General features: G+C 39.2%; 1 protein-coding gene across 2 annotated transcripts in view; it reads right to left on the bottom strand.

Annotated features, from left to right (window-relative positions):
• Nucleotides 1-366: 366 nt before the first annotated feature.
• The window catches only part of RNGTT (RNA guanylyltransferase and 5'-phosphatase), a 169,706-nt gene continuing 144,322 nt past the window's right edge, over nt 367-25,750 (bottom strand). The window contains exons 15-16 of one of the 2 annotated variants that reach the window (XM_015858955.3): nt 4,225-4,348; nt 367-3,128 (exon numbers count right to left, since the gene is read on the bottom strand). In XM_015858955.3, the coding sequence (XP_015714441.1) occupies nt 2,965-3,128; nt 4,225-4,348 (288 nt within the window). In that variant the 3' untranslated portion in view covers nt 367-2,964. Of the gene's footprint in view, nt 3,129-4,224; nt 4,349-9,365; nt 9,489-25,750 lie in introns of those variants that run through there. The other variant, XM_015858956.3, reaches the window with a different exon arrangement.

Raw genomic sequence — 25,750 nt, 5'->3', positions numbered from 1 at the left:
TTCAGGTCCAGGTGGGTGTGACAAACCAGGCAAGACCAATCCTGCTGCCTTTCCCAACTGCACTCTTAGCACTGACTTGGTGAAGCTACGTAATTTTAACCTATCATAAAATACGTACTTCATGCATCTTCTGGTTTTCTTCTGGTTCCAGCAGCAGGAAGAGCAAACTGTACTTAAAAATGGCATAACAGATTATGGCTACCACTGGCTTGAGAAGCTCCCACCTGAGACAAGGGCCACTGAGCTCTGAAAAACATAGAAAACTGTCTTGGAGCACTGAAGAGTAATAACACCACAGTATTCTGGTGCTTGAACCGGTACTGGGATGGTATAAGGCATCAAAAGTAAACACATCCTTAACAGAAGTATTTTAAACCATTGACTTTATTAAAATACTTAATACAGTTCGTAGAGGAATGTACTTACATTTTTTGGAAACTCCACTGAAACCAAATTTTAATTATATATTTAAGAAATGACGAAACAGTGGATGGAAACATGCTGTACACCAAAGAATAGACAAATTAGGGTTTTTTGTTTTTTTTTTTGAAATTATCATTATTTTCCTGGAACAGACTCTTATTTGCTTCAGTCTTGAATTTCTTGTAGCAGACAAAGGAAGTTTGCACTTCTCACAGCACGAAACCCATCTGGTCCAAGTGAAATTCCATTTGTTTTCATCAGGTTCTTCATTCAACCCTTGCTCAGTAGATTCCTCTTCTCAAAAAGCAAAGCAAATTGACCTCTCTAAAATGCTACGGGTCGTAGTGCAAGGATAGTTCTATAATTGAATATAAATGTGGAGGCTCTGAACTTCCTCAGTCACCGCTCTTTCAAAATATCCATTTCAAGAGGAGTGTGAAAAAAGACACAGTCCAAACACAAGGGCCACAGCACATTGACGAGCTTGGCGGAATGCACACGGAGGAGCGCTGCAGCTCGATTCCTGCAGCTCTAACATAAAAGGAAAACCAGAAACTAGGTCTTGTCAAAATACAAGATGGGAAGGAGAAAGAAGGAGACAGCTTGGACAAACCCTAAAAGAAATGCAGTAACTCACTGAAAAGGCTGCAATCATCTTGTAAGTTAGAATTGCCATAGAACCATGAAGATTGGTGACAAAAAGTTTGTTATGACAATCTTAATGATGAGTTTAATGGAGGGGGAAATCTTTATACTATGTGAAGAAATATTTGTGTGTTTCAATGCAAGATGTGCAGAGGATGCATAGGTTTTCACATCAAATTCATAAGGCTCTTCTTAGGAGATAATTTTGCAACCTTGCATAGGTGATATTATATCTTTTCTATAGACAATATGCAGAAACTATGTACAGAGCTTTGATGAACACATTTTTTTTTTCCCCTCTAGTTTTAGCACAGTAAAAAAAACTAACATAATCTCCTTCAGTTTTCTGAGACACATGTGGAATATCCCAGAAAGGGATGCCAGGAATGCCATCTGAGTGATGCCACGTGCATTTACACAATGGATTGAAACAGTGCGAGAAGCCACCACAAAGCATAGTCCTAAAGTTTCCCTATAGAAAAAAATAAACCGTGGGAGTTAATTTTGCTCCCAAACATTAAAACTCCTTGAATGTATTTTAGCTGTAACAAATCAATGGTCTTTACAGATCAGGCTGCTGGATGAACGGATGACTTATCCTGACAGTGAACGCTGACAGTGATGCTCAGTGAACTACAGAAACAACCAATCAGATCCCTGTTTGTTAAATTGACAGTAAGCTTTAAAATCTGTGAGCGTTTGGTTTCAGCCCAGACCAGCTCCTCCATGAGACAACCAGAACTCAGTTTCTCAGAATCAACTGCCAGGAGAGCCACTGGGTATCCATGAGCTCCTTCATGCCATAGGAAAGGAATTCAGCCAGCAGCTTCACACAGTGTCACAGGACAGCCAACCCCATCTGCACCACGCAGATGCCCTGCAACCATCCCAGCCAGGACATTTGCCCTACGGCATGGGTCTCTCACACGGAATTGCATTCTCCTTCATGAAGGAGCATCTGGCGTTTCTTTTGCCATAGTGCCCCTGGATCTGAGACATCATTATTAGCACTGCTTATTACTCTTGCATATCACAGTGAAATGTACTTTTTAGTAATATTTACAATGGTATCACTGTGGAGAACGTAGCCCTGTACTAGAAATGGTCCTGGGACAAAGACCTTAACACTAAAGATTTGATGATTTCCTTATCTACAGAGGAACTTCAAGGCGAAGCTAAAATCAGCCCACTATACATTTGGTGTGTTAGGTTCAAACAGCCAAAAAAAAAATACAACACAAAACCAAACAAAAAGAAAGAAAAGAATCAGCCCAAACACTTCATTTCAAAAGGATGCTATTTACAAGACGGATTCACCTCTTTAATATTTCAACAACAAAATCCCAGCTAATTTTAAAATTAGTGGATTTTAGCCTGAGAAGGCTTTGCTGTCAGCCAACACAGCGCAGAAATAACACTGCTGTTTGCTGTTAAACACAAGTCTCAGAAATGCAGGGAAACGATGATAAATTATACTATGGGTATAACCGCAACCAGCTGAATAACAATAATCATTATGAAAAAAACCAACACTTTTTCTTTTCTTAAACACAGCTTCTAAAAAGTACAGCATTCCAGTATTTTTGCAGTTCCAGGTTGCTGACCTTATAAATTAAAGGTGAAAAGATATCCGTATATAAACAAGGCAGCTTTCCCTTGATTCCGCTGTACTGTTCTTGTCTATACCTTTGGAAATGTTATCTTCAAATATCAGAAGGTAACGTTGAACTTCTCAGTTACGAAACAATGTCCATCCATGATGTGGAATTTGGAAAAACAAAACTAAAAAAACCCACACCTTGATATTTACAGCAATTCAGGTGCTTCTTTTCCCAGCCCTCGCACCTGCACTTCACCTTCTGCAGCAGCATAAATGCCACCCACTGTGCCCGAGGCCTATGTGATGGTGCGGGGCCTTTTGGGTGGTGGGGGTGGCATCAGTTCTGTGTCGGGGTCAAGGTGGTGCTTCCGCGTCTGTCCCTGAGAAGCTGCCATACACCTGTCGATGAACTCAAACAGCATCTCCTTTGTGACCGGGTTCTGGATGCTATTGCATACAGCTGGGAACAAAGAACAGGTTGTGAATTTACCACTGATTTAACTGATTTGTAACAGTATTCATTGCACTTCAATACTTTGAACCCCTCTGTTCAAAATAAACAACGTAATTTGGTTTGAGTAGTCAGCCTGAAACATCTACTTGCACAAGCCTGCTCTGTCGGGAGTCAGGCTGTGCCCCAGACAGCAAAGCACTGCTGTGCCACAGTGGGCATCTGTCTCTTTTTAAACAAAAGCAGGCATGTGTACGTGTCTGCGTGCATGTGCATATTGCTGCGTGCAGCTACTATACAATGGCCAGGAAATGGTCACAGTCCCAGCCTGTTGGAGTTCAAGAAGCATCTGGACAAAGTTTCCAGACATACAGTCTGATTTTTGGGTGGTGTTGTATAGAGCCAAGAGTTGGACTCAATGATCCTTACGGGTCCCTTCTAAGTTGGAATATTCTCTGATTCTATGGCCAGACATCCCAGTGAGGTGAGCAACAAGTGACGCAGCAGCAACTAATTCCTTGTGAGACCTGGCCTTAAAACAGCAAACAAATTCTAACATTTCAAAACAAGATTGGCTTAATATTGAATTGGTGATCTTGAAAGGTCTTTTTCAACCCAGATGATTGTATGAGTATTTTTAATACTTCTTGTATGCAACTTTATACTCCTCCAATTAGTCCTCTCTAGAGACTAACCCCAAAAACGGAAAAAAAAAAACAAAAAAGCAAGAAATTAAGCAAGAATACTGCAACTCTCTTGGAAATATACGTCAGATTGAGAGGATAATGGCTGAACTAGAATCTGCTGGTAAAACTGAAGAGCAAGAGGAAAATGCACAGACTGTGGAAACAGAGACAGGTGGTGTAAGAGGAGCATAAGGAAGCTGCTAGTGTAGGGATGTAGTGTAGGCTGTGTAGGGATGGGGTTAGAAAGGCCAAGGTCCAGCTTGAACTAAACTTGGCAAGGGCTGCCAAGAAGAACGACTTCTATGGGAACCTCAAACAGTAAAGGAAAGTCCAGGACACCTTTCCTCCTTAAACAAGTACAGAATTAAGAAATCAAAATTTGAGCCTGATAATGTTTTTTAGTGTATTATTCCACTCACCCATGGCAGTGCTGTATGCATTTGGAAAGCTTTTGTCTATTCTCTGCCTCATGAAGACCCAGCTGTTGTTCTCAAACTTGCACTCAATGATTTTATTGTCATACTGTTTCAGTTCTTTTGTCACCTGTTTAAAACAAAACAAAAACAACACAATAAAACAACACTTGGGGATAAACAAGTATTTCACTTTTGCCCTTCATTTTTTAGTAACATGCCTCCATTTTACACAGAAAAACTGCCAAGTCCACCTCTGTTACATGCAGACTCAGCTACTCAACATTTTAGAGATACTCTTCAAAACTGCTGTTGATATAAAGCAATCATATTACACTAAAATATTAGCAGCTCTAGCAGAGGCAAAAAGAAGTCAGTTCTGTCCCAAATGCAAATAGGTTTCCATGGGAATAAACTGCTTCTAGTGTAAGCACTACTGCCAGCCTAAGTGCACAAAATGTGTTATCCATGTTTTGTCAGCCTTCTTCATTGAACGTCTCAAAGCCAAATGTCAGATTTCAATATGAGGAAGAGCTTGTGGAAAATCATTCTATTCCTAACTTTACTGAGGATTTTTCTTTTATCTTCATTTGTATTTAAAAATTAAAATCGTAACTCCAAAATACTGCAGGACTTCAATTCACACAGGCTCTGACTACCTCCCGGGCCTCACTGCACTGATTCTTAGAATTGTCAGTAACCAATACCCTGAGCTCTTTGTCTTTCCATTTGGCAATGCTGTGTGATCTGGAAGTGTAGTTTACATGCTCTGGCCTTCCTATTTGTTTTGACTACTTCATCCTATGCATTCTAATCTATGATACAATGCAAAAAATTTCAAGTAACCATGGTAACCAGAGAACCTTATCTAATGCTTTAACAACTTTACCCACATACTTCACTTTGCTCCAAAGAGCCTCTTCATAAGTATAGAGCTGCACTCAACTGCTAGCTACGCTTAGTTTGCTGGAGTTTACCAATCAAAAGCTCTACAGAGTAACAACACACTTCGGATTCTGCATCTTCACTTAAGTGCAGTGGTTATTTCAATTCATCAGCATAATTTCTCACCTCTGTAGTCTACTTGCAGTGACATGAGGATGCATGTTTGAAAAAGGCCATAATGGTCTGCAGGCATCTTAATAGCACACACAGTGAAAAAGCCCATGAACCTGTTTTCCATTAATTTTCAGATAAAGGCAATTCATTAATGAAGTCCTTTGCATGGACTGAGTCCTCCTACTCTGCACAGTACAGGTCTTGTCCTTAATTTGATAAGCAGAACCATAACATTTTGCTTGGCATTTACTCCGAGTATTTCTGTTCAGTCCCAGACGGGAAGCTGTAGGATTTTACTTGTCAACTAAAAATCACACTGTAAGACAATACAGCTGAGGCCTCTTACACTATAGGACTCGCAGAGCCAGGTTTCCAAATCACGCATTATTCTTTTCTCCATTCCAACACCTTCAAAGAGCTTTCTTCTAAAACCATTTATCCCTTAAGTGAAATTTGCTAATGATCACCTGGATAAAGATACCCAATGCCCCAGGTTGCCAGTCTTTGTAGCGCTCTCTGCACAGCACCTTAGTTCTTCAAATCCATGCTGAAAGCCAGTCCAGACATTTGACTGACACATGCCCACCGGACATACTCCTGTTCCATTAGGTATATTCAGGAAAACACACCATTCTTTTCTAGCACACTGTATATATACCTGCAGGAAAAACACCTGGCTGCACAGTAACTTGGGAAGGTATATTACTTTGAAAACAGCTGCCCAGTGGCACTGGGGACAGTGAGGGGTATGGCCATGCATCTGATTTTCTGCCAAAGCAGGAAAATGTTAGGAGGATCACCTGCCAGGGAGAGAAATATACAAAACTGCAGGCAATGACTTCAACTAAATAACAATCTCTATGGCTTTCTCATGGTTTATCATTCTTCTAGTGTTTGGATGCTCAGAATAGCAATAAATTAGATGGCAGCTCTATCTGACTGTAGCAATTAAGCAGTATTATTAACTATCTAGATCCTTGCTTGGCCATTCATTAGCAACCTAGGAGACAGATCTTTCTACAAAATATGAACACCCGCCACAGCACAGACTTGAATATGGTGATCATCATCTTTAACAATTGCAAGTTGTAGTCATTACTTTACAAAGGAAGAAATACAGCACACACAGATCCCCGTATTTTAAGCAGTCTCAGTCTTGCAGAAGTACCTTTAAGTTTCAGCAAATTCTGGACATTTGATTAAGGCTGCAAGTGCCCTGACCATAGCACATCTTTCAGCATTAAAAATACTTTTCTACCAAATTCAATTATTTTTTTATCTTAGTTCATGCTCTGTTCAGGCACTGGACTAAACAAGCAAACAATGATCCTTGTATCTAAAATTCAACACAAGGCCACAAATGTGTCATGGGATGGGCAGTCACCCACTGGCTCACACATGGATTGCTTTCCTCCCCAGAGGAGCGGAATACTTGCTGTTCCTGCTTGCATTTGCTCTGGTTATCTGGAGCCAGCCTACCTGCCCAACAGAAATTACTTGCCAAAAATACAGATTAGCTTCCTTTTGGATGGTGATTCACTACCCCACTGCTAGACTGCCAGCTGTGATAGGAAAAAAGTGAGCAAGAGCTTCACCTCCTCTTTATCAACAGCTCTGCAGGTTAGGCTAGAAACAATACAGACCATCCTCCAGCTATCTGCCACCCCCTGCCAAGAAAGGTTCCCCACTGCCACCATCATTTGTGCTGTTTGCTATGAAAAATTCTGTTTCTTTCCCCAAAGTCTCCTCCTCCATCCCCCATTTTCATTAAAAAAAAAACAAAATATATTAAAAAAGTGAAATACCTAACATTAAATCACCTCGCTCAGCAGACTAACTGAGCCATTTTGAGATGAATCACAGCAGCATTTTTATATGCAGTCACATTTCACATGAACTTAGGGCAAGATGTGAAAAAAAACAAAACCAACAATATATCCAGCTGAAAAAGAGGAAAAGTCATTTACAGCCAATATAGTTAACTCCAGTCTGGTAAAAATGGCAGCATTTTTTGTGATGTTACCAATAGCCGAGGTTATTCTGTGCACCCCCATGCTGCACTTGTTGATCAGGCTGAGCCATAATTTAACCTGCTGAGCCGGGCTTTTCTTTAATTAACACACATGCATTTCCTTTTAAAACTGCACTCGGACATCAGTCTCATCATCCTTTCTTCCTAAGGAGCACAACATTCCAGGGCAAGCTGCTACGTTACATAATGGTTACCAATGAGAATTTGAGACAACATTCCAGAAACTGTATCTACAATGGGTAATCTTTACAAATTCATCTACTTTCCTCACCTTTGAGTTCTTCTGAAAGAAAAAAGATCAGTTTCTAGATAAATGGAAACTCGACTGAAAGAAGGTCTGTTTCCATATGCATGTCTTTTATAAAGCAATTGAAATGATTTCATCTCAGTAAATTGTCCACTTAAAAGATAGTGATGTTTGTAAGCAAAATGTGAACATATTCTATTTCCAATCTTTTCTCTCTTTAAATGCCTTTCTGTTGCACTTTCCCCTCTATTACCAAACATTTATAGAAAGAAAATTGTTCTTTGATGCACCTATTCCTATTGCTTATTCCACATGCAAAATTATCAGCCTGTTTGTGAGATCCCAGAAGATCATAACAGTACACATACAAAATGTTAACGTTTATGAGAGAACAAGTAAGAAAAAGCAGCAACTGAAGTACTAAGAAATTAAAAAGAACTTTATTTCTAAACAGAAACTTAAATAAGGAATTAGAACACACAAGCAAGACAGATCCTACATATATTCTACATTCTATTGAATCTGCTTTTCTTTCCTTTCTTTCCTTTTTCTTTTCTTTTTGAAGAGCTACTTGTGCAATGGAGGCAATCTTTCTCAGTGATGCTCAAATATACAATCTGTTTCAAAAGAAGTTCAGAGTGGCCACATAAGTTCCAGAAAGTAATTCCTCCTCCCTGATAACTAAGGATCTGAGGATCCATTAGGATCCATTCTCAGAGCTGAAGTCAACAAACAAGCCAAAGAAGCGCATCCCAAAAGAAACTGGTGGCTTTATGTACACATGGGAGAAGCTCCTGGGTTGCTTCCCATCCTGGTCTTCTACTGCAGGAGAACTACAGCCCACCCTCCTCTAAGCAGCCATTCTGCAAATGTTATACCATGTTTTTCTAACAGCTGTCCAAGAACATGAGATTCAAAAGCTTCACTGTCCTGAGAGAATCAGGGTACATCCAGACAGAGATTACAGCTTAGGAAATAAAACCTCTCTAGCAGAGTAGCATGTCTGAAATCCTGACTTCTGCTTTACTCTCGAGTGCTGTTAACTGCCTGGTGTAGCATTGCAGACATTGTTTCTAAACTTGTCAAGCAATGTGGAATGACATAGATAACAGAAAGAAATAACCTGTCCATGGTTCCTATGACACCACAGCAGTGGGGGCATCATCTGAAGGTGAGGAGGAAGCAATGACAACATTCAGTGAACAAAAGGAACAAACTACATGGAGACTGGATGAAATGAAGAGAGGTCAAGACATCTTGAATGAACAGGATGAGACAGGATGAGAAAGAGAGAAAGAAGCAACAGCAACAAAATGAAGAAGCTTCTGAAGGTGTAACTAAAAGCCAGACCCCAAATGAAGCATTTTTGAATGCTGAAGACTGGAAGTTGTTCCTTCAGAGCTTCTTCCTGATGCTCAGCTTGTTCAGATGCTCCTAAAGAAGTTTTGTCCCCTTTCATGTGAAGTTTCTCAGTCTCCAAAGTAAAATTAAGCCTTCTCTAAGAATTATAAAAATACAAGAGATGGTAACTAAGTGCCTGTTCATACCATTAACATGCACAACAATATTAGCACTGTCAACTGGCAGAAACTCATCAGTTAAGTAAATTGCCTCATTTTTGTTCATGCCAGAACAGGCTTCATAATGTAATTTAATATCAATTTCTTAATACGTTTCAAGAGATTATTTTATCAAAACCATAGATGCGTCAAAAGTAAAACAGCAGCACTGGTAACTCAATTCGTTTGCTAAATTAAAAGGACAAACAATCAGTATGTCTAAGTAATATACTACCCAACACATGGTTACCAGGTTGGGTAAACACAATACAGTTGATATATTTATTTAACATTAAAGAAGTCTTCAAAGCATAACGACGCCGTTTCTTGTGTACACAGGGAATGAAAATGCTCCAGTTCTGAGATCTCATTCCTGGAAAGAAACATTAAGAAATATAAAAAATTTAATGTTTTTGTTCACACCACATTAAATCACAGCGCCAACATAAGTGCTGGAAAAACAAGAAATACACCAAAGAGAAAATTCATTCAAAAATCACAAGAGCGTGGCTTTGCTGAATTGTAGGATTTTTTTTTTTAATTGGTTTCCAATGTCTAGAACTTATGATTTACTCCTTTTTCTGAGCATATAAGGGATTATCTGGGAAAATACTATATGTACTTTCAAACACGGATACCATTATGTGCCACGTATAATGGGTTGAGCCGGGGGTTTTCCTGACAACTGATTGATGAAAACATCAGGAGTAAGAAAACTTCCTCTTATCAGAGATATTACAAGCTTAACGATTTCTGTGCCAGCTGGTAATAGGTTTCTTAATACATCCTGGAATGCCTCCTGTACACACCTGACCCTCTAACACCAGATGAACTATCTGTAAGACACCAACGAGCTTTGTTTGGGACTCTCATAGAAATACAGGTACTACAACAAAGCGGTCCCTCCTTGTAGCTGCTAAGACAGCAATGTTTGAGTACATTTGCACAAACGTTTTGCTTCTCAGTGATACACATTCTTCAAGATGTGGACCTTTTTCTATACTTGCCATTTAACTCAGTGGGAAAACCTGGTCAGCCATAGCAAACCTATAAACTATCTGCAGCTTCAGGCATTATAACTCGGGAATCTCACAGAGCTGCTGACCTTCCTCCACCTAAGTCCTGAGGGAACTTTAAAGCTTTTCAAAAACCTATTTTCTTTTAATTATTGCCATGAATGAGAAGCAGTGATCCGAGAGTCCGCAGGTGCTGAAGAGTTAAATGAAATAAAGTAATAAATAGTACGCTTCCCACATAAATAGCTTTTGCTATAGCACCCTCATCAGCAGAGGTTTCTGCACTAAAGAAAATCAGATGTCGCTGTATGTCTTCTGTAGAAACTGAGAAACAGAAGAATCCTGTTCTGAAGACTTGTGAACTTGGCATATCTCCACTGTGATGAGTCCATAACTACACCTGTATTAAAGCAGTAAATGGAAGTCTGCACTGATAGAAGAGGAAGAGCCTCTAAGGGGACTGGGGAACTGCGGTGAACACCCAGGCAGTATGAAAGCAGTAATGGAGCTCTCAAGGAAAGCCTCAGTGAGAACATACTCACCGAAGACACATTCTTTGTGCAAACAAAACAGAACCTCACCTGCTCCACAGCTCACGAATTTGGAGAAGGTGTTAAAAGGAACAAGCACTTGGAAGAACTTTGTGGGGCCAGAGACAGCCAGTCTGGATATGGTATACCAGGAATAAAAGCACCAATAATAAACCATCAGCTCACCATCACTGCTGAAACTAGGGGACATTTGCCTAAGTATCTAAGAAAAAGAGGCAGATGCACACGAAGAGGTAGAAAATACCCAGCAAATTACAGAATTGTTGAGCAGGTTGACAGAAAAAAAGCAGAAAATAAATAAATAAAAAAGCATTGAAAGATAAGGAATCCTCTGGGTGTCTCTGCAAAAAGATATCCCCACAAGGATGGTACAAGGAGAAGACACAGTTGGCTAAACCAGCAAGTGTATGTGTGAGTTGATTGAAAAGCTGTAATTGTAACGCAGTAATGATTCCAGAAGGAAATATTTCACCCACAGCCTGGAATATTTTTGAGGACTGTATTCCTGCTTGACGTGAGCTAATTTGTGAACACCAGCCTTAGCCGTGATTTGTGTTTTACGCACACAAACTGATTTTGCAAAAAGGAGACAGCTCCAACCAAAGAGCTCTGCATGCTGAGAAACAAAGACCCAGACAGGAGTTATGCACCGATCATAAAGAATATACTTTGAAAACAACACTTACCTCATTCATAAATTATTAATTTCATAATGCTTACTATTCTCAGCTTGCAAATGGGGAAACTGAGAGAGATGGTTTGCGGTCACACACCAGGGAAAGCATTTACCCCCCATTCAGTTCTCTAAACCTTATTGTAATTATCCCTCAGGTACTTACAGTCATGCTACCAAGAAATCCTGCAACACAAGGGCAGCTGAGATCTCTTTAATAATTTATCAGTAAAAAAAACCACAAACCCTAAACATATCTTCCAGAGACAAAGCTATGCTTTCACTCTCCTACAGTCTTTGACAACATTATTTCTGTACTTCAGAATAAGACAGAGAACCGAGGTGACAGTGTCAGGATGAAGAAGTTTATTCTGACATTTTTCTCTTTTGCACAGCAGACTCTAATCATGGCTCTCTTAGCAAATGTTTGCGTTTATCATACCTAGATTTTACAGCATATTTTCTTGTATGAATGTTTTTCATCTCTTCTCGGTATCCAAGTTGTTAACTACTGCAGGAGCTGATTTTTATCTCATTCTATCTGCACATCTCCCTCTACAAGGAGCTCTGTGCCTTGTTGCCGTACCCCCCATGAATAGCTCTGCATAGAGAAGATCCACAGTTGTGCTATCAGAAGCTTCCAATCAGCCTGTGCCATCGGCAGAAAAACTACTTTCCTGAGTCAGATAACATCTTCTGCTATTCATTTGCACCAAGGCTCTACAAACTTACCCTTTTAAGTTACGTACCTCCAAGCAGTTTCATAAGCTCAATTAACTCATGCCAGCATTATCAGGATCTGGCCCTAGACCTAACACTAGTCATTGCTTATCTGGGTTCCGAAACATTCTTAGAAATAGTATTTCTTCTGCTTTTTCTGAAAAGATGCCAAATGATACCAGAATAAACCAAAAGGAATTGAAACTAGAATCCAAAGTAGCAAGTAATTGCAAGTGAGACTTTCAAATCCACTTCTAACAACACAGAGCTTTCAAAAGACAGCCATTATGATCCACATGCTTTTCTTCCATTTAGCTCCCAAACATCTAGTTTCATATGCTTAAAGTTGCTTTCTTTTTTCCTCCATAAATCAAAATTCACCGAGAACAATTGTGTTAACACTACAAGGAAATCTGTTTGCTTTGTTAAATTGAGCTTCAAAAGCACCAATTGAGCATAGTTTTGTGATCACCAAGAAATGCCTATTCTTATATCCATTCAAAGAGTTTACTTTATTATAGCTTATTATAAATGTACTGTCTAAAATGCAGCAGCATGACTGTTCAATTTCCAGGCCATAATTTTATGATAATCATATGTAATATATTCATGTGTCTACCCACAGCCTAACAAAGCCCAAACTGGTTTGTTAGCAGATCTGCTTTCCTCATATTTCAAATTTCTTTGCCTCAGAGCATTACTGAATAATAACACAAAAAAAAAGATACAGTGGAAATTTTATATTGTCACTACAGTAGTCGTATGAAGAAACACACAACATTGAAAGCTGAATTGAGCATACTGACATTATCAAATACTGGCATCTAAGTGATATGTAAATTATTAAAGATACTATGAAAGCATTATTCAAAAGGTGGGGGAAGGGTGAAAGATTATAAATTTATAAATGTTTTCAACATCTAGAAATCTTATTAATACTTGAAAACGTTGAGATGGTACAGAGAGAATGGAGAATGTGCCCATGACCTAAGACCAGAACTAAGTAAACTTACTTTTAATCTCCTGTATTTAATATGTTGTAGTTTTGCCCAGGAAATATTTACAAAAACTAGTTGATTTTTTCTTTCATACATTTCTAGTTGTTTGCAGATATGGTACTAGAGCATACTGAGGCTTAAGAGACTTGCAGGAAATAAAAATTCAGACAATCCCCATCCACTTCACTAGACTGAACAGCTTGTCATCAACCAAGTCTCCTAAGAACCAGAGGGTCAAGCCAAAGAGTACAGCTCAGTCTTGCTCATTGGAGCTTCAATACAGTTCATGTAATATCAAGCATCTGTAAGAGTGCCAGACCTTGAAATCAGTCTCTTACAGGAGAAGTACATCTTACTGTTTAAAGGAAGTTCTCAGTTTCTGCACACGTCTGTAAGAAAGCACAAACTTTATATTTTCAACTATAGGATGACAACAAGAGTCAAGCTAAAGCCATTTTTTAAAACCTTGCTGTTTGGTGGGGGTTACCCCAATCACCGACCATGGAGCTGGCAACTCTGCCAGCTCAACCCTCATTTTTGTAGCTAACGACACAGGGTAAATTTCGGATGACTGCTAGAACCACTTAAGTGAGGGAGCTGATAAATGCCTTAATGAAACACTGCAATAATAAAAACCAAAAAGCAAAAACAGTCAAACAACAGAAATATCTATCAGCTGTACCATAAAATCCAAATTATAAAGCAAAGATTTGGTGGGAGAAAAAAGCCGTGAAAGGGATTTTTCATTGTGTTTTTCATCCGAGATTTCAATTAGAAGGAAAATAAGCTTTTAGCTTTGTTCATTACTGATACTGCATCACAACATAAACAGATGAATGGCTGCAGACTTAACGCAGACTTTCAAAAATTAGCTTTGATCAAAGCAGCTGCTGTAGCCTGAATCCTCTGCTGCCCCAACACACTTCTTCCTTGCCTTTATAGTGTTGAGGTGGTTTGAACTCCCTCCCTTTCTGGAACAGTCTACCTTAAACTTCAAAGCCCAACTGGCTTTGAGTCTGAAATCGTGGAAAGCTTTTTCCTTCTTCTTCAAAAGCAATTAAAGATGTTCAGTATAATCTGCTTTATTATCTCAAATCTAAGCAGGCAGGTCCTCTTGATCATCATGGGACTACAAAATGGAAGGAGATAGTTACGGAAGTTAATGGTGGCTGAGACACAGCAAATGGTTTGATAGTGCCTGCCAGCTGATGAGGTCACTGCTCTAAAAGAAAGGTATGCAAGGGCTAATCTATCAATGGCACAAATTTCTTGGTAAATGAGGCAACGGAGGGGTTCTTCCTGCTTTACCGTTCATTGCAAGTCACTCTTTTCCACTTCTTATTAATGAATTTGCAGATTTCAGAAGCCAGATTTCCCAGGACACCACAATGATGGATGTGGGGAGGGCGACAGGCTGCAGTCATGAGATGGAGGAGGGCACAGGGACATGCAATATTCACAGCCTTGGGAGAGTCTCAATTGGCTTCAGAGGATTTTATCAGATGTGCTAAAAGAGCAACCTCTGAATTTTCTGGTCTGTTTGGGTAGCAGCATTGCTAGCCAAATTAGGGTGTGTTTTTTTGTGTTTTGAGATCAACTAAACAAGATTACAATTCTGAGCAGCAAACGCTGACAACATTCACATTTGAAAGTTGATTCAACTCTGAAAGACAGGGAATTTGGAAAAGCCCACTGTAACGAGCATCCCTGTCATGGCTTTGCTCACAGACTTTGATTTCATCCAGTTCACCTGCAGGAGCTCGCGAAGCCATGCAAATCCAAGAAAAGTTGCTTGGGTTTTCCAACCAGATGAGCTTTCCAAATGAAAAATCAGCTTAGAAAGCTCTGGTCTGCAAAGACTTCTGTGTGAGCTGAGTCTTAAACCTTCCAGAAGTCAGAGAAATTAGAATCTGAGATGAAGTTTTGTTTTAGTGGCCATTCTCATCCACCTCAGACCCAAGACTGAAACAGGTTTAGTTCTGTAAAAAATACAGCTTAAAAAATTGGATTTGCTTCCCATATGATGTAACAGCATTACAAGTAACATCGCAAACCTATTTTAGAGATGGCCAGTGTCACAACCAATCATGTAATGGCCCAGTCAGGAAAAAACTCATTATAAAAATATAAATTCCTAAATGTTCTTTTCCACAAGAACAAGCAGTGCTGGAAGGAGGTAAGAGAGAAAGAGAAGTACAAAGGAAAAAACTCCCCAAGTTACAGTACTGTAACTACGTAAGCTCTTGCCTGATCATCTCAAAGCGGGCTTTTCTACATTAATCACATAACTTGATTAGTTTTGTGTGGTTTTTTTTGTTTTTTTTGTTTTTTTTTTTTTTCAGATAAAGAGTTTAACATCCATAACTCTGCAGTTGAAAAGCCCAAAGTAAAAAGGTGTTGATTTGTCAGACCAGAGAGAACACGCTGGGGAAACCCTGAATTGAAAATGAAAGCCTTGTTTTGTAGTTTCCTGCTATAACTACCAACAGTAACGACAAATTACAGACTTTTTCCTCAAAGCACTGAATGAAACATTAACAAGCTAGTAATTAAGCCTTTACTTAAGAGACTCTTTGCTTTAGTCTTAACTTCAGCGATCTGAGTCTGAAACCTCTGACTCGCTGATCTATAAATGTCCTTTTAAATAATTCAGAGATATCCTTTGTTTTCTGTCTAAGTTCAGCTACGCTGAAACCTCTTTCTATGCATTACTGACAACCAAGTGTAACCAGTGGAAAGAGAATGTAATGATGTAGAAAAATAAAGCAAGTAGGATCTTGATTACTGCGTAAAAGAAACAAAACATTCTTGTCTCTGATTTTGCTTTTGCACATCTCTGTACAGTGCTTCTCCTACAGGCTAGCCTTTCCTCCACATCCCACACAGGTTTCTTTTGTTTATATGAAAGAAATGTTGTAACACTTCATCTGCTGCTACAATAGTCAGCTACCAAGCATGGATAACCATGACCCACTAATGAAATGAAGCAGAAGCTGAGATGCACTTGTCTATGTTACCACTAAATTACAACTGGATGGATTAACGTATGACACTAATTGGGCACCTTATTCCTCCAGCAATGCAGCATTAACACATATGCAATAAGCAGCACCCAAGGCAGAGCAAGCCATGACTGACGTAACCACCCCATGGTGCTTGCAGACTTGGGCCCATGGGCCTGTCAGGGCCATTTTGTTACAGGTTCATGCCCTCCCTCTGGGACCTGAATAGAGCAGTAAAAAACACCTGTGGAGATCTGAAAAGCAAGCACTGCCCCCCAGCAGAACCAGGGTATTTATTTCCTTTCTATACCTCTGCTGGCTTCCCTGCTTCATGCATGAGGAACAAATAAAAATCCATCACCGGTGCCTGCATAGAAACCAGCGCAGCATCCCATGAATCTATCAACTGAGAACATACTTGAGTATTTTTTATTACAACACATTAAGCTAAAATCAATAGATTCACTTACAGAAGCAAATTTAATATTTCAGCTAATCAAGAGAAAGTAAAATTCTTCTGAAAAGAAGTGACATTTCATTATAGGATTCAGTTGTGAAGTCACTGGCAGAAATTTTTCAATGCGCCAATTAAACAGTAACTCGGGGAAGTTGTAACATAAAAAGCAATATTGCATATTTCCAGTTTCCTCGCCCGTAAATGAAAACATCTACAGTCCTTAGCAGTACAAACGGAACATCAGCACAATGGCTCTAACAATATTGCCATGTCTTTGATCTTTCCAAATACTTATACATTATTTTTCCCAAAGATATAACGTGCTATTTTCTCCACAATCACTTTTTTTCCCCTCCTTTTTTTTCCCTCTGGAGAGAAGCAGAAGTGGCATTTTGAAAACTTCAATTTGCTGAAATGTAATAGCACCACAGAGCTCTGTTGTTCCTCACATTTATTCCCACTTACGGTAGAAAGATGAAACTGCAGTAGTTTTTACTGTTGTCAATCATAAAGTAAATAAACAACATTTCTGTTGACTATTATATAATAAGGTATGACATCTCTATTATCGAACTGATTTTTAGTACATACTTATCTCTGAGATGTAAAAATTTATGAAGATTTTAATCATTCTGGAATACCACCAAGCAATCATAGCACTGCCTTGCAATGACACACATATCAGTTAATTCGATGAGAAAAATGAATAAAGCATTTCACTGTACATTATGCACAGAGAGGACTGAATTACTTCCAGGATGTGTAGTAACACAACCAGGGCTAATGGCTTTAAACTAAGAAGAAAGACTTACATTAGACATCAGTTCACCACTATAAGGGCAGTGAGGCACTGCACAGCTACCCAGCGAGCAGTGGGTGCCCCATCCCTGCAGGTGTTCAAGGACTTCCTTGACTTCCTCTTAATTCATTAACCTTGTATAAGAAACTCCGACCTTCTAATCTAGTCTAATAGAGCCTAAGCTTGCTGGACATACCTGGTTTTATGGGTTATATTTGAGGATGTGAAATGGTTGGGAAAAAAAAAAATAATCAAAATCTGGAAATTAGCAGTAGTGGAAGTGACATTTAAGCTTGTCTGTAGGAAACACTATACTAGAAATGCTCACTTGTAGTTAAAACAGCTGTACATTAAGAATTTGCTCTTATTTGAGCCTTGTAACTGGAAATATCTACAGAGACAAGCCAGACAGGTACCTGCACCACTACCTTGGTTACTTAACATTTAGGACATTGTTTCTGTATGCAATCCACTGGTACTCTGAAAGCAATTTAAAGACCTGGCACCTGCTCTTGGAGGTTCTCAGATTACCTCTGTGGAATGAGCTGTCTTCCACAATCCATACAGGGAGCCTGTGGGGCACATGATGGCTGAAATTACCCTCTTTTATGGGTATTATAATCAGACAGGATATTACCCACAACCCTTTTTCCTTTGTAAACTGATATCCTGCATAATTATCTCATTTGATATTTCTTCTACCTTCTGTGTTATTGTTTGCAGGCCTATTCTTTTTCATTTATCTAAATTTAATCTGCATTTGCCTTTTACTAGCCCTAAAACAGCACGGCACCTCTCAATACAAGGAATTTTGCCAACGGCTTTTCTCCAATCTTATCAGTATCTGACATTTAAAATATTTCTCATTCATGATGCTCACTATGTGCTTTCTATATATTATACAGAAAGGTTTCCAAGACAATTTCCTAGTCGAAGAATTACCCTGCTATGCCATCTCTCACCCTTCGCAACTTCAACATCTTGATTTATTCATAAGTAATTTATTTTAAAGAGACTATCTTCTGCATTTTGCAAAGGTACTACAAGTTCAAGCTCATTTATCAAGTTCAACCTCATTTGTTCAGTTTAGACTCAAAATCACTCTCCTCTAAAAATTGTCACAAATTTAGATCTACCCTGCCTATAAATTGTTAAGAACGATTTGCTTTCTCTATCCCCTCAAGCCTTATCTTGGCTGTTCTTGTGATACTCTTAACCAGTGAACTACTAAGAAATGCTTCAAGACGACCTAAAAGAATTTGCACGACTACCTTTACATCATTTCATATTTGAACTAATTTCAATATGGTCTGGTTTCTATAATCCAGAAAACATTTTTTATATCTACTCTCGACTATTATTCGTTCTACTCCCTTTATTTCATTTGCCTACAGTACCTACAAAAGCCTCTGGTTTAATGCAAAAAGAAAAGACAAAAAACGGATTTCAGAAAGGAGAACAGATGAACCAATGACAAAAAATGACATGAAAAGAGTTTCTGAAGGAAATAATAAAGACCCACAGATTTAGGGCAGTACTTACTTTGAGAAGTCAACACAACAACTGTCCTAAACTGCCTACAACTCTGGGAAGCTTGAGCACATTTGCTATACAGTTTAAGTATTGTATTGCAGTCAAAAGAAAATGCAAATGCAATTGTATTGATGGAAACCAAGCATAAGCTTGTCTGCATCAAAGCAAAAACAGTCTCTGCTTCAACTCAAGCACAGGACCTGGTCCCATAAAGAGGTGTTAGTAAAGTATCCTTAATTACTGGCAGGAAAGCTTACACTCTTTGTATGGAGAGGCACATACAAAACAGGTTTCACAATGTAGTTATAACACAGTAACAGCTGCAGCAACAAATTACCACGTTCAAGATTTTAAAAGCATCACGGACAAATCATCCCTCTCCTGCAAGACGATTTTTGTGAAACATCAGAAAGCAAAACAAAAATCACTGCCAGCCTCAAATCACTCATGTATTGGAGCCAGAATGTTCTCAGACACAGAAGCCTGGAAAAGAAAAACATGAGCAAGATGATGCAAAATACAAAATACAACTTGCACCACAACATGGTAAATTTGGCAGTTTTACACCAACTTGTTCAGTTGCTCCACCACGGTAAGTATAAGGAGGGTGGCGGGGCGAAGAGGAACAACGCAATGCAGATACGAAATATCTGCAAGGTCTGTGCTTCTGTGCTCGCTTACCACTAAAATGAACCTCTCGTTCCGAGAATCTTTCCCTGCAGCTTTTAGTTGGTAGTGAGCAACAACTTCGTGGTTCAGAGGCAGAGCTTAACCCTTCCGTTTCGCAGCCTCTTCAATATGGAGCTATTTGCACATTAACACAATCTTAATAATGGCGCATGCTGCATGTCCCAATGTTTACATTATCATTGTTTATTTCCATATCACTGGGCACAGGAAAAGCTGCTGTAAGCACAATCTGCACATCAGTTTGAAAATCCGATTTTCTGTGTGACTGTGCTTCTCAGAACAGCATCCTGTACACAGTCTGTTGAGTACAGCAGAACATACAGTAATCCAGAGAAGTAAGAAAGTAAATGAATTTCATATGAAGGAATGCTGAAACAAACAAACAAAGAAAAGGAAGATCATGAAAACTATGGAGTGATGACATATATTAGCTACTGCTGGTTTCAAATCTCATCAATTGAATCAGAGCCAGAAAGTTCAAACAGCCCACCCTTAACGTGATAAAGAATAGCTGGTTGGCTTAATTTCACACATACAATGACAGTACTACAACCAAAAGAAGAAAATATGAATGATCTTAGGGAATAATTTGGGGGGGATTTTCTTTCAGTCACTGTATGTCAGTGTGACTCCTGGAAGAGTGGACACAGAAGACTGGAGGAGATGGAAAGGCAAGAATGCTGGGTGGAATGAATGTGTCTTCCCAGCCTAGAGTCAAGTTCTTTCTCTAGAACATCTTGTGTTCCACTTCCCACAGGCCTTCCCATTCTACTACCCATTGTGTACAGCAGCTGCACACCATATCATGCTTTTACAAAGTCTCCTTGGTGTATTTATAACCAACAGTTACCAACTGGCTGCTCTTATAATCATATAAAGACAGAATCACAAAATCCTTAGAATTAGGAGTCTTTAAAGACCTTCCAGTCCCTACAATGAACAGAGACACCACAGTTCCAGCCTCACCTTGAAACCCTCCAGGAACCAGGTCAATGGTCCTCAGGGTCATACTTTTTACCCTTCTTAAATATCCTTCTTAAATTATCAGTGAAAGTGGTTTGGCAACTACACCACCTAATTCCCTCTGGACTCTGGGCTGCATCGCATTGGGACTCACAGACTTGCAGATGTTCAGGTTCCTCAGGCGGTCACAAACCTGATCTTCACTTACAGTGGGAGGGATGTCGCTTCTCTAGTCCCGTCCTACTAAACCATACATTTGAGGGCTGTGTGGTGAGCAGTTATCAGAGAAGACCAAGGTAAAAGCGTTGTTAAGTACCTCTGATTTTTCCTTGCCTGTTACCAGCTTGCCTATATCACTCACTAGGGGAGGTATGCCCTCCTGAAATTTCCTTTACTGTTCTTCTTGGCATCTTTTGCCAAGTTTAGTTCAGGCTGGGCTTTGGCTTTTATAACCCCATCCCTATACAGCCTAGAAGCTTCCCTATACTCCTGTCATGGTTTGATAACTCCTCTCACACCACAAGACTGTGTATTTTCTTCTTGATCTTCAGTTTGACCAGCAGATCCTGGTTTGGCCATGCTGGTCTCTTGCTCTCCTGTCCTGACTTGCTACACCTGGGGATGGAGAGCTCTTATGTGCTAAGGAAAGCTTCCTTAAAGATCTGCCATCTCTGCTCTGCACTCTTATCCATGAAGAGTTTCCTGGGGTGTTTTGCTGACCAACTCTCTAAAGAGCTTTAAGCCAACTTTCCTAATGTTTACCTTCTTCTTTTAACCTGCTACTCTGGACCTTTGCAATTCACATAGCCAGTTTTGTTGCTTTTCTCCTTTACTCTCATTAAGTTCAGCTAAATGACTCAGAATGATCTATAAATGTCTTACATTTTATAGACATTCCTGAGAATACTGGTGTTTCTCAGTTTGTTACACTTACAGATGTTTAGTTTAAGCCAACAACAGCATTTTATTCTCAATATATACCATACACTCCATTAAAAAAAATCCATACTGTCTCATTGCACGAAAACTGCTGCAAAATGACTTCAAAGGAAAAAAGAAAACAACAACAAACCATTCTTCTAAATAAAATATTATAGTGGCAAAAAATGTTTTCTGAAAGAAGACTCAAATCTCTGGAAGGTAATGCAATCCTAGGCCTTAATGGAAAAGCGTTTTCCCATATTTGCAGTATTATGTGGAGATCAGTCATTTACAAAAATAAACACTGAAGAGGAAACAAACAAACAAATAAATAAATAAATAAAAGATACTGAGAGCGGAGTATTGAAAGTATTGTGTAATGCAGTAATGGTTGCAGCCACAGGAATAGATAGGGAGGAAGAACTAACTGGTACACCGAATGTTAATGATACTGACTGAAATTAAGCTGTATTCAATCAGCAACAGTGGAGGCTCTGAAGCATCAAACTGTAGAATTTCTTGATGAACACAATATATGATGCAGTTTAATATATCTTTGAGAACCAGCTGTATTTCACAGTGCTGAATGCCTTTACTATACAATGGCAGAAACCAGATAAATTCATGTGAGATAGGACTTCCACCAACCCATCTAGTCCAAACTCCTGCTCAAGGCAGGGGTCAATTCAAGGATGAGCCAGGATGCTCAAGGCCTTTTCCAGTTAAATTCTGAAAATCTTCACCTCACAATCTCTCTGGGCAACCTGCTACTGCTGTACCCAAACAACCTCACTGTGACATTGTTTCCCACGATCCAACTGGAATTTTCCCTCTTCTGCTTCGCTGTGCAGATCTGAGATGTCTGTTCATCTGTTTTTTTTCTGAAACTCCGCTTGAAGTGATAGAAGACAGCAATTTAACCACCCCACTGTCTTCTCTTCTTCAGACCAATCAGACCCACCTTCTTTAATCTTTCCAAATACAGCTGATGACCGACCCCTCCTCACAACCACTGCAGTCTCCACTTGCACTGAGGACTCCAGAGCAGCACTCAGTTGTGATCTCAAAAATGCTCAAGTAGAGGACAATCATGAATTCCCTTGATGTGACAGCTAGGCTGTAGCTAACACAAGCCAGGCTATGGTTAGCCTTTAACTTTGTTTGCCACCAGGACCCTGGGGCCCTTTCCTGCAGAGTTGCTGCATGGAAAGGCCAGAGAGATCTCTGTCCTGATAGCAAAACCAGCATCTTGCTTCTCTTAAATTTTATGAGCTTCCTTTGTCGGCACTTGTTTTTCTAAGCTTTTTGAGGCATTATTATTATTAATACTAATTTTCCATCACTAGGAAAGAAATCACAAGAAACAGAAAGCTTTAATATTTGCAATCTGTTCATTTTTTACAGTACTCATTAAAAGCACTCAGTTGTTTTTTTCTTTAACACTTAATATAGAAGTAAACAGTAAGCTTAAAAATTCATAACCTATAATCAATTAGCTATTATTTTAACCTTTCCAGAAGGCTTAATTTATCCTCTGCTTAGCAAGAAGAAACTTGGATTGATTTTCTAAACAAAAAAAAAAAAAAAGTCTATGAGCTGATGTAACAAAAGATGTCCAAAAAAACCAACAACCTGACAGTCCAAAACCAAGCATCAATTATTCTGTCTTATTGGCAGCAACAACAGAAAACTGCAGAGGTAATCTTCTTAATTCTCTGAACTTCTATGGAACGCTCTAGACTTCACAAAGAACAAATTTGTTAACTGAATTCATGGGCATAATCATGAGAAAAAGCAAAACGGGGACTATCTGATCCAGCAGAACAAAGTGAATTTATAAAATTATAGCTCATTAACATTTTGTTCTTATGGACAACAACTGTGGCAGCATACAAAATCAACCACTTCATTTTTGCAACGCTGGTGCAGATTTCCTAGTTGGTATTTTTTCTCTGTTTACATCACCACTTCCCAAGCCTACTGTTATTTAATATTTTTTCCTATTTTGCAATGCATCTACAGAGGGTAAATGTGCCCACTGTATGCTGGCATTTGTGCATACTATAAACACACACACAAAATATATTAATTTACATCGTTAGTGTCTACCATCCCCAGGCAGGACTTATGGCTCTACACAGGGGCTACCAGAGCACACAGTCAGGACTCCTTGTTCCTAACCATTAGCAACTACCTTCGAGCAAAGCTGCCAGCAAAGAATGTCAAGATGTAGTGAAGTGAAAGAAAGTACAGAGACTTTTTGTTTCCTAATTCATTTTCAAAGTAATAGTTCAAAAGGAGCCTGTTTTCAAAAAGTAGCTAAATTTGCTACCTTTAACAAACACAGAACATAGGAATCAGCAGAACATCGTTTCTTGCCTGCACCTTACAGCATTTTCTAACTTCCAACTGATTCTGTGAACTCTCTTCTCCAGCATCTTCCTCATCTTCACAGGCTACCAGCTGAGCATGTAGGGCAGTTTGCTTCTTTCTAGGAGACTTTCTTACTGCTGCCACTACTCCAGAGTTTTGTTAATGAATGTATTTACACTATTGCTTAAGAGAACAGGTCAAACAAATGCTCCTTGAACTCAGGAAAGAAGACAGTGAGGTGTGTTATCACTCCAGGTTCTGTGAGGATCACTTCAAATGCTAGCCTGCCCTGCTGAAAACTCTAATGCTGCTGAGAATTAACTTGTATTTCCAAGGACTGCAAACACAGCCCAAAATCCTGTATCAGATAACTTTTCATATATCTCACAGCATATCCCACACCAGTCTTTGGAGGAGTGGCTGAGGTAACTGGGATTTGTCTGGAAGAGGTTCAGGGCAGACCTTATTGCTCTCTGCAACTACCTGAAGGGAGGTTGTAGTGAGCTGGGAGTCGGCCTCTTCTCCTGTATAACTAACAATAGGACTAGAGGGAATGGCCTCAAGTTGCACCAAGGGAGGTTCATGTTGGACATCAGGAAAAACTCCAGAAGAGCGGAAGACTGGCTCAGGCACCAGAAGGCATGATCTCAACAATATAGGAAACCCCAGGAGAAGACCACACATCATCGTCTTGTAACAATAAACATGAGGGCCAAAGCTTAAGTTCTCACTCTGAGAAATTCACTTCAGATTTCCTGATTATCAGTCCTACTTTTAAGTGTTGGTGTTCCCATTCTGTGTAGCACACAAATATAGAATGTTTCTGAGAAAGAAGCAAAATAATGAAGAAAGAATTCCTTACTTGGCTTCTCAACCTGTAACAATGGCAACTCTAGTGATACTTAGAGTGAATTCCCTGTCCATCAAGAGGATGTGAAAAAAAAAAACTGCTGTAGCAGCCCAAAAAACCATATAAAATATTAGAGCTACCAGTTCTGTTTGGATACTATTAACAGTAATAAATATGCATTAATATTTATTATATTTATTAATATTTATGACTATCCTAAAGATATAGTTTGAACTCAAGAAGAAGTAGAACATGGCACAGTTTTATTGTAGGTTTATGTGCCTTAATGCAGAGTGACTATGTTTAATGAAACGTAGCAACTCAGATTATCAGTTTTATCTTCCTCTTTCAGAGTCATTGAATCATATAATTGTTATACTCCTTAACACTGTCTGTTCCTAGTGGAAGCTGAATCCAAATCCTGGAGTTCTCAAAACTATTCTTCAGTTTTCAAAATAAAATTATTTCTGGCAGGCAAAACCCATTTCATCTTTTACCATTACCTTGTTGTGGTTTAAAATCATTTTATCCCCATAATATTTCCCTAATTCCCCTAATCACTTAAAATGATGGTTAAATTGTACTGACAATTTATTTTTTTTGATAATGATATCAAGAGAGAACTGCAAAGACAATACCATTTTCTTCATCCTGAAGGCATGATATTCCTATGTTTTACTCAGCTGCATTTCCTTGCACACAAAATAAGCTGACAGAACATGAAATACAAAGAGGAGATCAGCAGCAGCAGCAACACTTAGTTTCTGTCTTGACTAGCTGTATTATGTTTAGGAAAGTCCAACAAGCAGAGCTTTGTATGACTGGAGCACCAGTATGTGGTTTCTGGCTGTCAGCAGGCACAGAAATAAATGTTTTACACAGATTTTGCAGAAAGACCATACATACTGTATTGCTGGTAGGAGGTAAGTCAGGCTAGCGGTTGAGTGGATAGAGGAAGTTGGACCAATGCTGCTCCTAAACTGTAAAGACTATGAAAAGCTGTATTCAAACAATGAGCTTCATTACTGTGCTTTGTTATTAGATGAGAGAGCAGAAGACATTCAAGCTTAGGGATCACCAATTGGTAGT

Source organism: Coturnix japonica, chromosome 3 (assembly GCF_054131305.1).
Source record: "Coturnix japonica strain WE chromosome 3, WE-NBRP24, whole genome shotgun sequence".
Taxonomy (NCBI): Eukaryota; Metazoa; Chordata; class Aves; order Galliformes; family Phasianidae; genus Coturnix; species Coturnix japonica.
Note: the sequence above shows the minus strand (reverse complement) of the source record. Positions and strands in the feature narration are given on the sequence as shown.